Source organism: Crocuta crocuta, unplaced genomic scaffold, assembly GCF_008692635.1.
Source record: "Crocuta crocuta isolate KB4526 unplaced genomic scaffold, BGI_CrCroc_1.0 scaffold139, whole genome shotgun sequence".
Lineage (NCBI taxonomy): Eukaryota > Metazoa > Chordata > Mammalia > Carnivora > Hyaenidae > Crocuta > Crocuta crocuta.
The window spans coordinates 10908732-10921965 of record NW_027533258.1 but is presented as its reverse complement, the minus strand read 5'-3'; the positions used below and the strand labels follow the sequence as shown (position 1 = coordinate 10921965).

The 13234-nt window shown below is 55.8% G+C and overlaps 1 protein-coding gene across 1 annotated transcript in view; it reads left to right on the top strand.

Annotated features, from left to right (window-relative positions):
• NUP88 (nucleoporin 88) overlaps positions 1 to 13234 on the top strand; it is a 24710-nt gene that overhangs the window by 674 nt on the left and 10802 nt on the right. The window contains exons 3-8 of the mRNA XM_077746773.1: positions 777 to 946; positions 1723 to 1848; positions 4699 to 4785; positions 7932 to 8108; positions 11089 to 11275; positions 11840 to 11987. Coding sequence (XP_077602899.1) covers positions 777 to 946; positions 1723 to 1848; positions 4699 to 4785; positions 7932 to 8108; positions 11089 to 11275; positions 11840 to 11987 — 895 coding nt within the window. The remainder of the gene's footprint in view (positions 1 to 776; positions 947 to 1722; positions 1849 to 4698; positions 4786 to 7931; positions 8109 to 11088; positions 11276 to 11839; positions 11988 to 13234) is intronic.

Genomic DNA, 13234 nt, shown 5'->3' with positions numbered 1-13234 from the left:
GGAGGGCGCGGGGCGGCTGGCTGGCTCTGAGAAGCCGGCTCCGCGACGGGGCGCCCGGCGGGTAATGAGTCCGACTCCCTGCTGGGGTTGCGACTTGAAAGCACCGGGGTTTGGGGGTTTTGTGCCCGGCACGCAGGAGGAAGCCCGCGTTAATCCCTTCCTTTCGCTTCTAGAAGATGAGCTCATTCCCCAAGTCGGAAGGGAGGGGGTTTTGCTCGTGTCTGCTTGTAGCGGACCGCCTGTGACACGGGCTGGACGGGAGGGGTCCAGACACGCTGCGGTCGGTCGTTGCTTTTGAGGCAGTGTTCGCTGGTAATCAACGGATTCCCTTCTTTTAAAGATTAAAAAAGGGGGGTGGCGGAGGGGGGGGGTGCTCAGTTGGTTAAGCGTCTGACTTCGGCTCAGGTCATGATCTCATGGTTTGTGAGTTGGAGCCCCGCGTCGGGCTCTGTGCTGACAGCTCGGAGCCTGGAGCTGCTTCGGATTCTGTGTCTCCCTCTCTCTCTGCCCCTCCCCCACTTGCATTCTGTCTCTCCAAAAATAAACATTAAAAAAAATTTTTTTTAAGGGAAATTATGTGGAGTAGTTATTTTGCAAGGTAGGGAAATCTGGAGCGTGTTAGAGAACATTCCGGTCTCAGCGGTTGAAGATTTTCCATCAGTTAACGGCCCAAGTGTGAGCTCTCATTGCGGCCACCTGGTTGAACTACAGCGTTAAGTGCACCTGCCGCGTGTTTACACGGGAGCTACTTTGACCAGTTTGTTTTTAATTTCCAGAGGCTGCTTTGCATAAATCCGCCCCTGTTTGAAATCTACCAAGTCCTGTTGAGTCCAGCGCAGCAGCACATAGCGCTCATAGCAATGAAAGGACTCACGGTGTTAGAGCTGCCCAAACGGTGGGGGAAGAACTCTGAATTCGAAGGCGGAAAATTAACAGTGAATTGTAGGTAAGTCGTGCGTCCGTGGAACGTGTCTGTGGTCTGTCGTCCACGCGGGCAGTAGTTCCAGACCCGGGGTTCTTCAGGGGCATTCTAGCTGGTGTGTGCGCCGGCTGCCTGCTGCCATGCTCTGTGCTCCGTGTGATTCCACGTTTCTTCCGGCCGAATTGTCGAATTGCTGTCTTATCGGAGTTCCGTTTGCAAGTGTAGAAACGGACCACCTGTGGGAAGCAGTTAGTATCTGGGAGTTGGACCGTTTGCTCTTAGTTTAACTGAGTTTAGTTTTTGTGTCTTATTTTTTGCAACAAATCCAGAAAAGTGAGAGTCAGACTCCGATCTGTTGAACAGAACACAAGCTGGAAACCCACCTTTAGCTCCACAGCGTAGAGACTGGGGCCCCTTAACACTTTCTCTTTCTAAATGGGTTTCCTCATTTCTGCAACAGGAGTGATAGTATTTCCCCAGTACTTTTCTTACGGGGCTACTGAAGGGATCGAGTAAGATGGGGCGCCTAAGATCACGTACAAAGTACAGTAGAAGATACTCTGTAACTTAGAAAGTCCTCTTACTTTGGTTCTTACTGGTATTGACTGAACAGAGGCTTTGCTCTGCCAGCAAGATGTGAGAGAAAGAAATCTGACGGATATTAAATTAGCGGGCAGTAAAGTAGATTTCCCTGTAGAAGGCCATAGAAGGTTTCCATCCAGGTGCTACGAGGGGATTTCCGTGTAGGAGGCCTCCATCCAGCTGCGACGTGGCTCAGAGAGCCGTTGTCCTCGTTTCAGCACCACGCCCGTGGCCGAGCGCTTCTTCACCAGCTCTGCCTCCCTGACTCTGAAGCACGCCGCCTGGTACCCGAGTGAGCTGCTGGACCCCCACGTCGTGCTGCTGACCTCAGACAACGTCATCAGGTAAGCTCCGGTTCTCTTGGAGCTTTGCGAGCGGAGATTCTGTTTCTGCTCATCCGCCGATGGCTCTGGCGCCGCCAGTCGGGTCCCGGGACGGCCCTCGTAAGCTGTCTGTCGGGCAGGTGTTCTGACCGCCCTCCCAGCCCGTCTTGTCTCCTGTCCTGGTCTGCTGGTGTGTCCCCTCCCATCTGTCACTCTTGGAGGCCGTGTTCCATCGGGAAAAGAATATAAGTGGGAGTTGAGGGATTTGAATTCTTGTCTCAGTGCCGCCTCTGTCTTGGAAATCCAAAGCTTGGTTTTAGGGGAGCCTCAGATTCCAGTTTTGTAAGATGAGCAGGTTCGATCTGACAGTTTCTAAATGCCCTTCCAGGTTTTGAACTCTAGGAGCACATGCTCTGATCCTCCAGAGATTTCCGTAATGTTACCAGTTAACTTTCTGGATCTGCCTCATGTGGAACATTTGCTGGGGAGACCCAGCTGAGGTACAGATCCCTCCGGTTTTATTTTTCCTGATCACGTGTTCAGCTGGGCCTTACCGCCCCTCCTTTCCTGCTGAGCGCTTGATCCCTTACTGGCCTCTTAGATCTCAGAGCTTTCCGGTTACTTTTAGATATTAAAGATTGGACTGTCCGGCTGGAAACTCTGATGCCAGACCCGCGTCTCACAGGCCCAGGCTGGGGCACCTGAAACGAGTGGGGGGGTGGCCTGGTCTGCTGTGGCTCTTGGTCCTGTCCCTGCACCTTGAGGTGGGGGTGACGTGTAAGGACGGGCTACTTCCTCAGGGTTCAGCTCCGTGGTAGAGGGCATAGGAAGAATGTGGCAGCTGCGGGACACGGCTGTCTGTAAGGGGGGGTGGCTCTGACCCCATCCCCGTTAAGTCCCGTCCACTGCTAGGGACCTCCGTTGACGTGGTAGGCTCTGCACACGTTGCTCTGTCAGCGATCGTCCCCGGGCCCTCCCTCCCGGTGGCTGTCTGCACGCTTGCTGTCTCCTGCACCCTCAGTATAACCATTGGGGTCTTTCCTGTGGGGTCATGGGACCTGCCAGGGTCCTTTCCTCTGCCCTCCAAGGGCCACAGGGAACTGGGCATCTGCGCCACAGTCCTCCTGCTGTTCCAGCCCAGCTCCAGAAATTTCCGTATAGGAAGCAGGTACCATACGGTATGCCCACGTCCCAGCCCTAAGGTATGACGTGTCAGGTTCGCGTGAGAACTCCCCGATCTGGCTTTACTTCCTGTGGTTCATCGGCTCCGGCTGGGAAGTGAGACCCGCATCTCCCCTTCCTACATAAGGGCACCTCTAAGTGTGGCCGAGTGTCTCCCTGCCTGCCTGTCTGACTTGACAAGGAGGGGCTCCTCCCCTCACGGAGCTTGTCTAGAACGCGGAAGGGCTCCTGACCCCCTCTCCTGGGAAGCCGGCTGGGGACGGGAGGGTGGCGCAACCTTCCTCGTGTGATGCCCAGAAGGAGGTATCTGGCCCCAAGTAGGGAAGGTTCTTTTTAAAATATGGGGTATTTGGGCACCTGGGCGGCCCAGTTGGTCAAGTGTCTGACTCTTGATTTCGGCTCAGGTCATGATCTGACAGTCCGTGAATTTGAGCCCCGTGTCGTACTCTGCATGGAGCATGGAGCCTGCTTCGGTCTGTCTGTCAGTCAGTCTGTGTTCCCCCTGCTAATGCACACACTCTTCCTCGTAATAAACTTGTAAAAAAGTACATGAATACGGGGTACCGATCACATCCCTGCCCCTGAGCTCTGGGGCCTGTGAACGGTTTCGGGGCCGCAGGGCACCCTTGACGCTGTCTTGCACTTGCTCTTTTGCTGCCTCCCCGTCTCGTGCGTCCCATCTCGTGGTAGCGTGCGTTTTGAGGTCAGATGCGTGTGGGCAGCCGGGAAGACCACTGCGCATGTGTGGTCGGTTGCATCAGATTCTCGTTAAGACCATCTATTAAATGGTATTTAATGATATTTTGAATGGTAATGGAGCGAACTGGGTTTAAACCTTCTTGGGGGTGTCAGTGGAGGTAAGTGCTTAACCCGTTTTACAAGCGGTGTTGGACTTCTGATAATGATGTTATTGGCCTTTTGAAAATTCTCCTTTTAACTCTAGCCACATGTGTTGTTGACTTTGTCACCTTAAATTAAAATGATTTTGGTAAAAACACTTTTTAAAAAGCACTTTTAGTTTCATACTTTCCCTGAAGAAGGTAGGGATGATGCGATACCGGGTCTTGTATAACAACAAGTATTCACTGGGTCCAGACGTCCCTCCCTTTGCGGCCGGCGGGCGTACAGGGGAGAGTGAGATGTGGCTGCTGTCCGGCGAGGAGTGGCGCGTGGCAGGCAGACTCGGGTGGTGTGCGTGCAGGGGTGCTGGCGGGCGGGGCGCTGGGTGGAGGCGAGTGAGCCTCAGGACGCCAGGGGAGTTGCCGTGTGCGGCAGGCTCGTGAGGGTTCTGGGGCGAGAGGGCGTTTCCGTGGGCCTCCTGGGCACAGGGGAGGTGGGCGACTTTGTCAGTATGCGAAAGCCCTTTGGCAGAGAATTGGTTATAAAAACCGCTAGGAAGATTCTCCAGCAGAGGGATTGGTGGGAGGGAAGGGCAGTTGTGAGATGAAAGAATGTCAGGGCACTGAGGGGCTCAGTCGATTGAGCATCTGACTCTTGATTTTGGCTCAGGTCAGGATCTCATAGGTAGGGGATCAAGCCCTGCATCGGGTTCTGTGATGAGTGTGGAGCCTGTTTGGGATTCTCTCTCTCTCTCTCTCTCTCTCTCTCTCTCTCTCAAAAATTTAAGTATTTTTAAAAAAAGAAATGAAAGACTTTTAAGTGTTGGCTCTGTGCTCTTCTGTTCTCCAGGATTTACTCTCTACGTGAGCCTCAGACACCCACCAAGGTCATTGTCCTCTCAGAAGCAGAAGAAGACAGTCTGATACTCAATAAAGGGTAAGTTATTTGTGTCATGAAATATTTCTTTAGTTCATTTATTGGGCTCATAAGTGCAGTTTTAACAGATTGCAGTGTTTTCCGGCGGTGACCACACTGCTGGGGACCTGAGGGGTGAGCACAGTGGGCGGCGGGACGAGGTAGCAAAGCTTCACGAAGCTGAACGTCACTACAGCTACTAGCTGCTCTCTTCTCAAGAAAGTTCTAAAACGACAGTGCCTGGAGTGGGTTCCCTCCCGTATCCTGAAGGAGCCCGAAAGCTATGCCACGACAGGGGTTCGAGGTGACAGCGTCACCTGCCCGCCTCCCAGACCGTCCACACCCAGGAGCTGCCAGGAGGAGGGAGCCCTTCAGACTCCGGTGACCGTGGCTCTTAGGTTTCCTCGCCCTGCAGGGCCACACGGTCCAGGCCCTCCGACTGTGAACAGTCACCCCTGGAACTCAAACCCCATTCCTCTGGCCTCCGGACCAGTCCTTCCGGTGATGACTGCACAGGACACCCGCGGCACATGCATGTGGGGTGAAGCTTTAGTGGCTGTATTTTTAGAAGTTTCATTTGGTTCTTCTCACGTCTCCGTGGTGGTCGCCGCTACTAGTCGTGTCTGTTCCTGTCTCTCTAACCCTTCGTCCTCTGCCTGTAGCTGTTGGGTATTTGAGCAGCGCGGTGGGATGGGGCAGGGGCGCCGAGTCTGGATGGCCCTTGCTCCCGGCCCGCCGGCCCGGCTTTCTCCTGCGGTCACTGATCTCGGACTGTGAGCCCGAGTTTATTTGATCCTCGGGTTTGGGAACACGGAGAGCCCGAGTGGTGTGCTCGTCCCGGGAGGACTCTCCCCCGCGCCTCCTGGGCATCCCAGTTTAGCTCCTGGGAGAGTCTCAGAATGAGCGTTTCAGCTCCGTGATGTCCGTGCCGGGCACCCGCTTCTTAAATTCCAGTGTGTCCGTCCCCGCGGGGCAAGCACCGGCCTCTGGGGGTCGACGGGTTCCCCTCCCTCCCCCGGGGGCCCCGGGGCACCTTCCCCAGCTTCTCGGTCTCTGTTCCCAGACCCAGTGCAGACCTGCTGCATGGGCGGGAGGCAGTGGGGCTGCGCGCTCGGGCGGTGTGATCGCTGTGGCGCACGCCGGCCGTTCAGCGGCTCCGAGCGCGTTTCTGTGACTGCGTTCTGTGACCATAAGAATTGTGGTGTTTTCTGTTGGGATTCTGTACGGGATGGACAGGGAGGCGCATAGAAGTGCACAGTGTGGGTCCTGGCCCGGAGTCGGGACTCGCTAATCGCTCCTACTGTCCCCATGGGAAATAACGCCTCGTTTATTAGGTTCCGGGTAACTTTTGACCATCAGGGGTCACTGTCTCTTTGATTTCCGTGTCTTTTGTCCCTTCATTGTCTTGATCATTTAGGTGAACGCAGGCTGTGCTTTTATTCTGATTTGGGGCTTCCTCATTTTTTTTTCTGCCTCCTGACACCATATACCTTTCCGTGTGATAAAGAAACTAACACACAACGTTTGCAGCAGAGCGGAGGGGTGTGGCTCCTCAAACTGTGTGGACCTGTGCCCCCCCCACCGTGTGAACTAACGCCGTGTTCTTCTCCCCGTGTGGGTTAACCCCGTGTTGAACCGGAGGCTTCCCGGGTGACCCGTTACGCTGCGCTTCACAGAGACGCACATTTCATCACTTGTTTTCCCTGGTTCCAACGGTAATACATACTTTAGAAGAGTTGGGAAAACCTACTGAAAAATATTAAGACAAAATCTTTTGTGAATTCCTATAGTTTCTCCTTAATGTGACACCAGAGCGACACTCTGGGTATAAAGTAGGTCGTTCTGTTCTATTCTTTTTTTTTTTTTTTTTTAAATTGCTTAGGGGCGCTTGGTTGGCCCAGTCAGTTAAGCGTCCGACTTCAGCTCGGGTCACGATCTCACAGTTTGTGGGTTCGAGCCCCACGTCGGGCTCTGTGCTGACAGCTCGGAGCCTGGAGCCGCTTCAGGTTCTGTGTCTCCCTTTCTCTCTCTGCCCCTCACATATGCTCTATTTCTCTATCAATAATAAACATTAAAAAAATAAATGTTTTTAATGTTTAATTAGTTTTGAGAGAGAGACACAATATTAGCAGGGGAGGGGCGGAGAGAGAGGGAGACACAGAATCTGAAGGGGCTCCAGGCTCCGAGCTGTCAGCACAGAGCCCGACGCGGGGCTCAAACTATGAGATCATGACTGAGCCGAAGTTGGACACCCGACCGCGCCCCTCATTCTGCTTTATTCTTGACCGCGGCCCACAGGCTGCCCCCTCCAGCTTCTTCCTCCTTCTGCGCCCTGGCTGTGAGCTCGGCCTCTTCACCATTTGTTCCTCAGACAACATCCACCCCTTTCCCATGTGGCTGCCGACTCACTCCCCTCCTTCCTTCGAATCCGTGCTCTGATGTCACCGCGTCAGGGTCCTTCCCGGACAGCCCAGCCCGAGGCAGCACCTACAGCAGCGCCTCCTGACGTCTCTCTTCCTGATGACGTCATTTTCTGACTGTGTGCCACACGTTCCTTTCTGTGCCCTGCGCGTCTGACTGGAGGGCGGGGCCTTGGTTGAAGTCACTGGCGTGTCCCTTGCACCTACGACAGTGCACAGCGCGGGGCACAGGACCAGTGTGTAAGAAATAACGTGTGGGGCAGATGTGTCCCTCTGCTCAGCGTTTGCTTCCTGTTTCTCTTTGCGTTCGTGTGTCTGTGTATATTTGTCCTGTCTGCGTGTGTACGTTTAAACTGAGAGTGCGTGGTGTAATTTTATGTTTCCGTCATTTAATTGTGCTCTGTTTTGCGTTCTCCATTGAATACTAACTGCATCCCCACCTCCTGTTATCAGACATTCTGTTCTCATTCTTGGTTTCAACACGTTGATTTTTAAATGTATTTTCAGGGGCGCCTGGTTGGCTCAGTCGGTTAAGCGTCCGACTTCGGCTCAGGTCATGATCTCACGGTTTGTGGGTTCGAGCCCCGTGTCGGGCTCTGTGCTGACAGCTGGGAGCCTGGAGCCTGTTTCGGATTCCGTGTCTCCCTCTGCTTCTGACCCTCCCCGGCTCACACTGTCTCTCTCTCTCTCTCTCTCTCTCTCAGAAATAAAATGTTAAAAACAATGTTTTTTTAAATGTCTTCTCAGGAGGGCGTACACCGCATCTCTGGGTGAGACGGCAGTGGCGTTTGACTTCGGGCCATTGTCAGCCGTCCCGAAGACCGTGTTTGGACAGAAGGGCAAAGGTGACATAGTGGGGTACCCGCTGTACATCTTGTACGAGAACGGGGAGACCTTCCTCACATACGTCAGTCTGGTGCACAGGTGAGTGGGGGGGGTGGGGGCAGCTGCGTGCAGAGCCTGCAGGTGCCCCGCCTGGACTGTCCCAGCCAGGCTGTGGCCCGTGGGTTCCGTTTGTGGACGCGTGGCAGCCTCTTGACTCTTGGTTTGCGCATTTTGGGGAAAGACGGGTACGGTCGTTTGGCTTTGATTTCCTCGTGTTACTCGGATCAGTTCTGTAATGTGCTTGGGTAATCGCCGGAGACTGGGTTTGTCTTCAGGAAGCCGAGAGCACAGCAGTGTTGTGCGTCTCGTGCGGGCCGGGCACTGGGAGGGTGGCTCGCGGTTCCCAGACCGGAGACCCCAGAGCAGGCAGAGTGCGGTGTGGCCGAGGACGTCAGGGAGACTTTGGTGGGCAGGGACTGCCGTCTGGTGACGGTTAACGGAGGGTCAGGGAAGGACGCGACCACTTGAGCCCCAGGGCGCGTCTCTGGCTCGGGCACGGCGCTTGTGGCTGGAGCAGCGGTGTCAGGAAAGCTGGAGGCATCTGCCCGGGGAAGTGGGGGAGGTAAACCCCACGGTGCGGAACGTGGGGGCTTTCCTGTAGGAATGGGGGGCAGTGGTGGCTCCTAATCCGAAGGATAAAGCAGTTGGTTCGGGACGGCCTGCAGCCGAGAGACGTTAGTTGACCGTCTACAAGGTCGGCACCAGGGCCGTTCTGGAGCAGGGCAGAAGTGGACACGCTCCCGCGGAGGAAGAGCCGGTCAGACCCCGTTCCTGGTTGGGGAGGGGTGAGTGGTGAAGACAGACACGGGGGTCAGGCCAGCTAATGGGGGGCTGTTACTACAGATGGTCAGTGTGACCCAGCACTGGGCTCATGAAGAGGAAGTGGTCTGTGGACAGTTGGAAATAGGGGACCGGACAGAGGAGGATGGCCTGCCCTGGTGACGGTCACAGGCAGGAGAGGGCGGGGGTCCTGGGCACGTTTGTAACCAGAAAGGCGTCCGGCCAGAGGCTAAGGTACTTGATTCACTTCTGAACTGTCTGGACCCACGTGACATCAGGGCCCTGCGAGTGGCAGGCGTGAGTCTGGGGCCTCGGGNCCCCCCGGGGCCTGCCTCTCAGCCGCATCCCCTCCACCCCAACGTGCCGCGCTCCAGGCGGCTGTCATGGTAATGCTGCCGCCTCCCTCCGCCCACGCCGGCCCCCATGTCGGCACTGCATCTGGCGGGTCGCCTTCCACGGCCTCTCCGGCCCAGTCCCGCCCCGCGTTCCGTGGCTCTCGCCGTGAGGACGCCCTGAGCGCAGACCCCCTCCTCCCCACCCCCTTGTCCTTGCTTCCAGACCCTCGTCCCCTGCCCAGGTCCCTGTCCTCCTTAGTCGTTGTCCTGAACGCCGTTTCGGTCCCCTCCGTGTCACCCCCCAGCTGCTGTCAGATTGATCTTAGGAAAGTGAAGCTCTGTCACCCTTCACGTGCGCCTCTGATGACGCTGTCGCCCGGCAGGAAGACTCAGCACGTCGACGTGGCCTGCGGAGCCCCCGCTCCCTCAGCCTGTCCTGAGGGCCTGCCGGCTGCTCCTCTGTTGTCTTAGCAAAGCTGTGTCCTTCCTGCTGCTCGTCTTCCGTGCTCCCAGAGCTGCTCCTCAGCTTGGAAAGTTCAGCACCCCTTCCCCGGATATGCTTTCACGTTGATCTTTTTTTTTTATGTTTACTCATTTATTTTGAGAGAGAGCAAGCAGAGGAGGTTAGAGAGAGAGAGAGAGAGAGACGATATAATCCTAAGTAGGGTCCACACTATCAGCACAGAGCCTGACGGACCTCGAGATTGTGACGTGAGCCAAAATCAAAAGTCACAGGTTCAACCTTCTAAGCCACCCGGGTGCCCCTGATCTTTCTTACTTTTGAGACTTTTCTTATGTCTCGTTCTTTGTACCTGGTAAATCCCTGCATTGTCAAACTCGGCACATGCCTTGGTAATTCTGGGTAACGTGTGCTTACCCGACCATGCCGGCTCCTGGGGGTAACCCAGCGCTCGGTCACTATTGCTTTAATCCAGCTAAAGACCGTGTCCAAGCACCTGAGAGGCAGCTCTGTTTTGGAAGAAAATACAGGCAGTACGTGGTCGTTAAAGCCAGGCATGGCTCACCATGCCCTCATGTGAGTGTGCGCTTCGAAGCGAAGAGGGCTCGTAACAAAACGCTGGGGGCGCCAGTGTTTACGAGACAGAAACGAGAGGGCTGTTGAGAGGGGCCGAAGGAACCCGGGAGAAAGAGTTGTACGTGTTAGGGATGTTGCAGGGTTGCAGGTGCCGTGAGCCCGCAGAGAAGGCCACAGTGCGTCATGTTCGTGGCCTGTGGACTTAGCAGCTGGCCTTTGTCAGGGACCAGCTTCACCGGGGGAGAAGCGCGAGCCAGAGTGGGAGTGGGGGGCTTCTCAGCCCCTGCGCAGGTGACGGTGACATTCTGCTCTTAACTCCTGCCCGGCCGTCCTGGGGGGAGTGTCGAGCCGCATCTCTGTTCTAGACGCCAGTAAGCTCCCTCCCTCCACGTGCCCCTGGTCGTGACAACCAGACATGTCCTCGGACGTTGTCAGTGTCTCCCAGCGCACAGTCTCTCCACGCGGGACGCCTTGCAGAGGCGAAGTCCAGGGAAAGCGGGCGCGTGGAGAATCAGGAGCACACGGCACCATGGGGTTTTTTATTTGTTTTTTCTTAAAGCTTAGGGTTTCTTTTTTTCTCTCTTAATGTTTATTTTTGAGAAAGTGGGGTAGTGGGACGGGGAGTGAGAATCCCAAGTAGGCCTTGCACAGTCCGTGCGGAGCCCGATGTGGGGCTCGATCCCATGAACCTCGAGATCATGACCTGAGCTGAAATCAAAAGAGTCTGACGCTCAACCGACTGAGCCCCCCAAGCGCCCCCGCGGCGCTGTGCTTTTGATGGGGGTCCGGCAGCTACAGAAAAGCTGCGTGAGTGGGGGCGTGGACTCTTCCGTCCGCGTGTCCGCATACGTTTTCCGTCCTCCCTTAGCCCCGGCACCGTCGGAAAGCTGCTGGGCCCGCTGCCCATGCACCCCGCGGCAGAGGACAACTACGGCTACGACGCGTGTGCCGTGCTCTGCCTGCCCTGTGTCCCCAACATCCTGGTGATCGCCACGGAGTCGGGCGTGCTGTACCACTGCGTCGTGCTGGAGGGGGAGGAGGAGGAGGAGCAGACGGTGAGTCGGGCCCCGTGTGGTTCCCGCCGCGTCCCCGTCCCCGCGTGTGGTTCCTGCCGTGTCCGCGCCCGCGTCCCTGTCCCCGCGTGTGGTTCCCGCCGCGCCCGCGTCCCTGTCCCCGCGTGTGGTTCCCGCCGTGTCCGCGCCTGCGTCCCCATCCCCGCGTGTGGTTCCTGGGCCGGTGAGAATGCTCGGGACGCCAGGGAGTGTCTCTCCGTCTGCACTCTGTGCACTTGGGGAGTCAGACGCTCAGTGGTAAGTGCGGCCCACTTGCAAGTCCACGTAGTAAGACGGTAGGAGGCTCCGGCGCCCACGCGCTCGCCACGCGCTCACCACGCTCGGGGTGGCGGCCTCCAGTGGCGGGTACAGAGGGCCTGTGAGGCGCTGAACTGGCTCTCCTACACCTGATTTACGACTTACTAAAAAGAGGGAGCCTTTTTTCCCTCTTTTAAGAATGTTAAAGCACTGGTAAAATGGGGGTGGGAGTAAGGAGAATTTCTTCGGTTTTGAGTTGTATTGTTTTCAGACGAGCATGGAGACTGAGATTGCCGGGTTCTCTTACAGTCCGAGACGCCCTGGGACTCCAGGGCCGACTTCGTCCCCTCCCTGTACGTGTTCGAGTGTGTGGAGCTGGAGCTCGCCCTGAAGCTGGCGTCCGGAGAGGAGGACCCCTTGGATTCTGACTTCTCTTGTCCCATCAAACTTCACAGAGGTAACGTATTGGCCGATTTACTCCTGTCCCGTCCCGTTTACACGGAGACGGTCACAGGCCATCCCCAGGCACCTGGGTGGGTGGCCCAGCTGTGGGAAGCCAGCTGGCCTCCGTGGCTTCGTCACTGTGCTGTGCTTCAGGTCCAGGAAGGGCAGGGTGCGTTTCCCATGTTTTTAAGATCGTGGTCTACAGTCTGCATCCCTCTGGAGTCAGAATAGTGAATTTTTCCCGGTCCACGCAAAAGTTGACTTCATGATTCAACTATGCATGTGCAACTAAAATTAGTTTGTTTAGTTTTTACTTATTTCTGAGAGAGAAAGAGACAGCATGAGCAGGGGAGGGTCAGAGAAGAGAGGGAGACACAGAATCTGAAACAGGCTTCAGGCTTTGAGCTGTCAGCACAGAGCCCGACGCGGGACTCGAACGCAAGAACCGTGAGATCATGACCTGAGCTGAAGTTGGACGCTTAACCGACTGAGCCCCCCAGGCGCCCCTGATAAACTTTAAAACGTACTTTAAAACTCAAATTATAACTCACCGATGTTAAGATATCTCTATAAAGCCTCTTTCTTTGTTTTAGGGCACGTTACAGTGTCTTAGGCCCAGACCCAGTTTGAACGTTGTCCTCTTTATCTTTTCCTTTTGCTTTAACTTATGTGGGTTGGTACCAGATCTTTCCAGCAACTTATCTCAGTCTGTCTGGGCAGCTTTTGAGCAGCTGCTGTGTCGGCCGAAGCTTGTGTCGTTTGAGACGCTACACGGAACGAGCCTGGTGCGTCCTGGGCTTTGGTTGTAGTTTTGACGTTAGCAGGTGCTCAGTCGGCCCCTCTGCCGTCCGTTTCCTCATCCGGAAGGGGTGGGGTGACATCAGATGACCTCTGGGGTCCCTCTGACACAAGACCTTGTGACCCTGCTGCCCTCTCACCGCGTCTCGGCGCCTCCTGTAGGTTCTCTGGGCCCAGGGCGGAGAGAGGGGCTCTGTCTGCAGCAGCCTGACGTCTCTGCTTCGTCAAGTACAGCGTAGGCTCGGGGGCAGTAGTTCTGTGCAGGAGACCAGCGTACGGGCTCCCCCAGCGCAGCTGACGACGCTGGGTCCAGAGACATGGAGTCCACGCGGTCGCAGAACTCTGCTTTAGAGATGAGCCTGAGCCCAGGGACGCAAGTGACGTAAACTCATTGGTTTCCTTATAAAAGTACATGACTTTGGGCAATCTTTTTTTTTTTTTTTTTTTTTTTTTTTTTTGTGG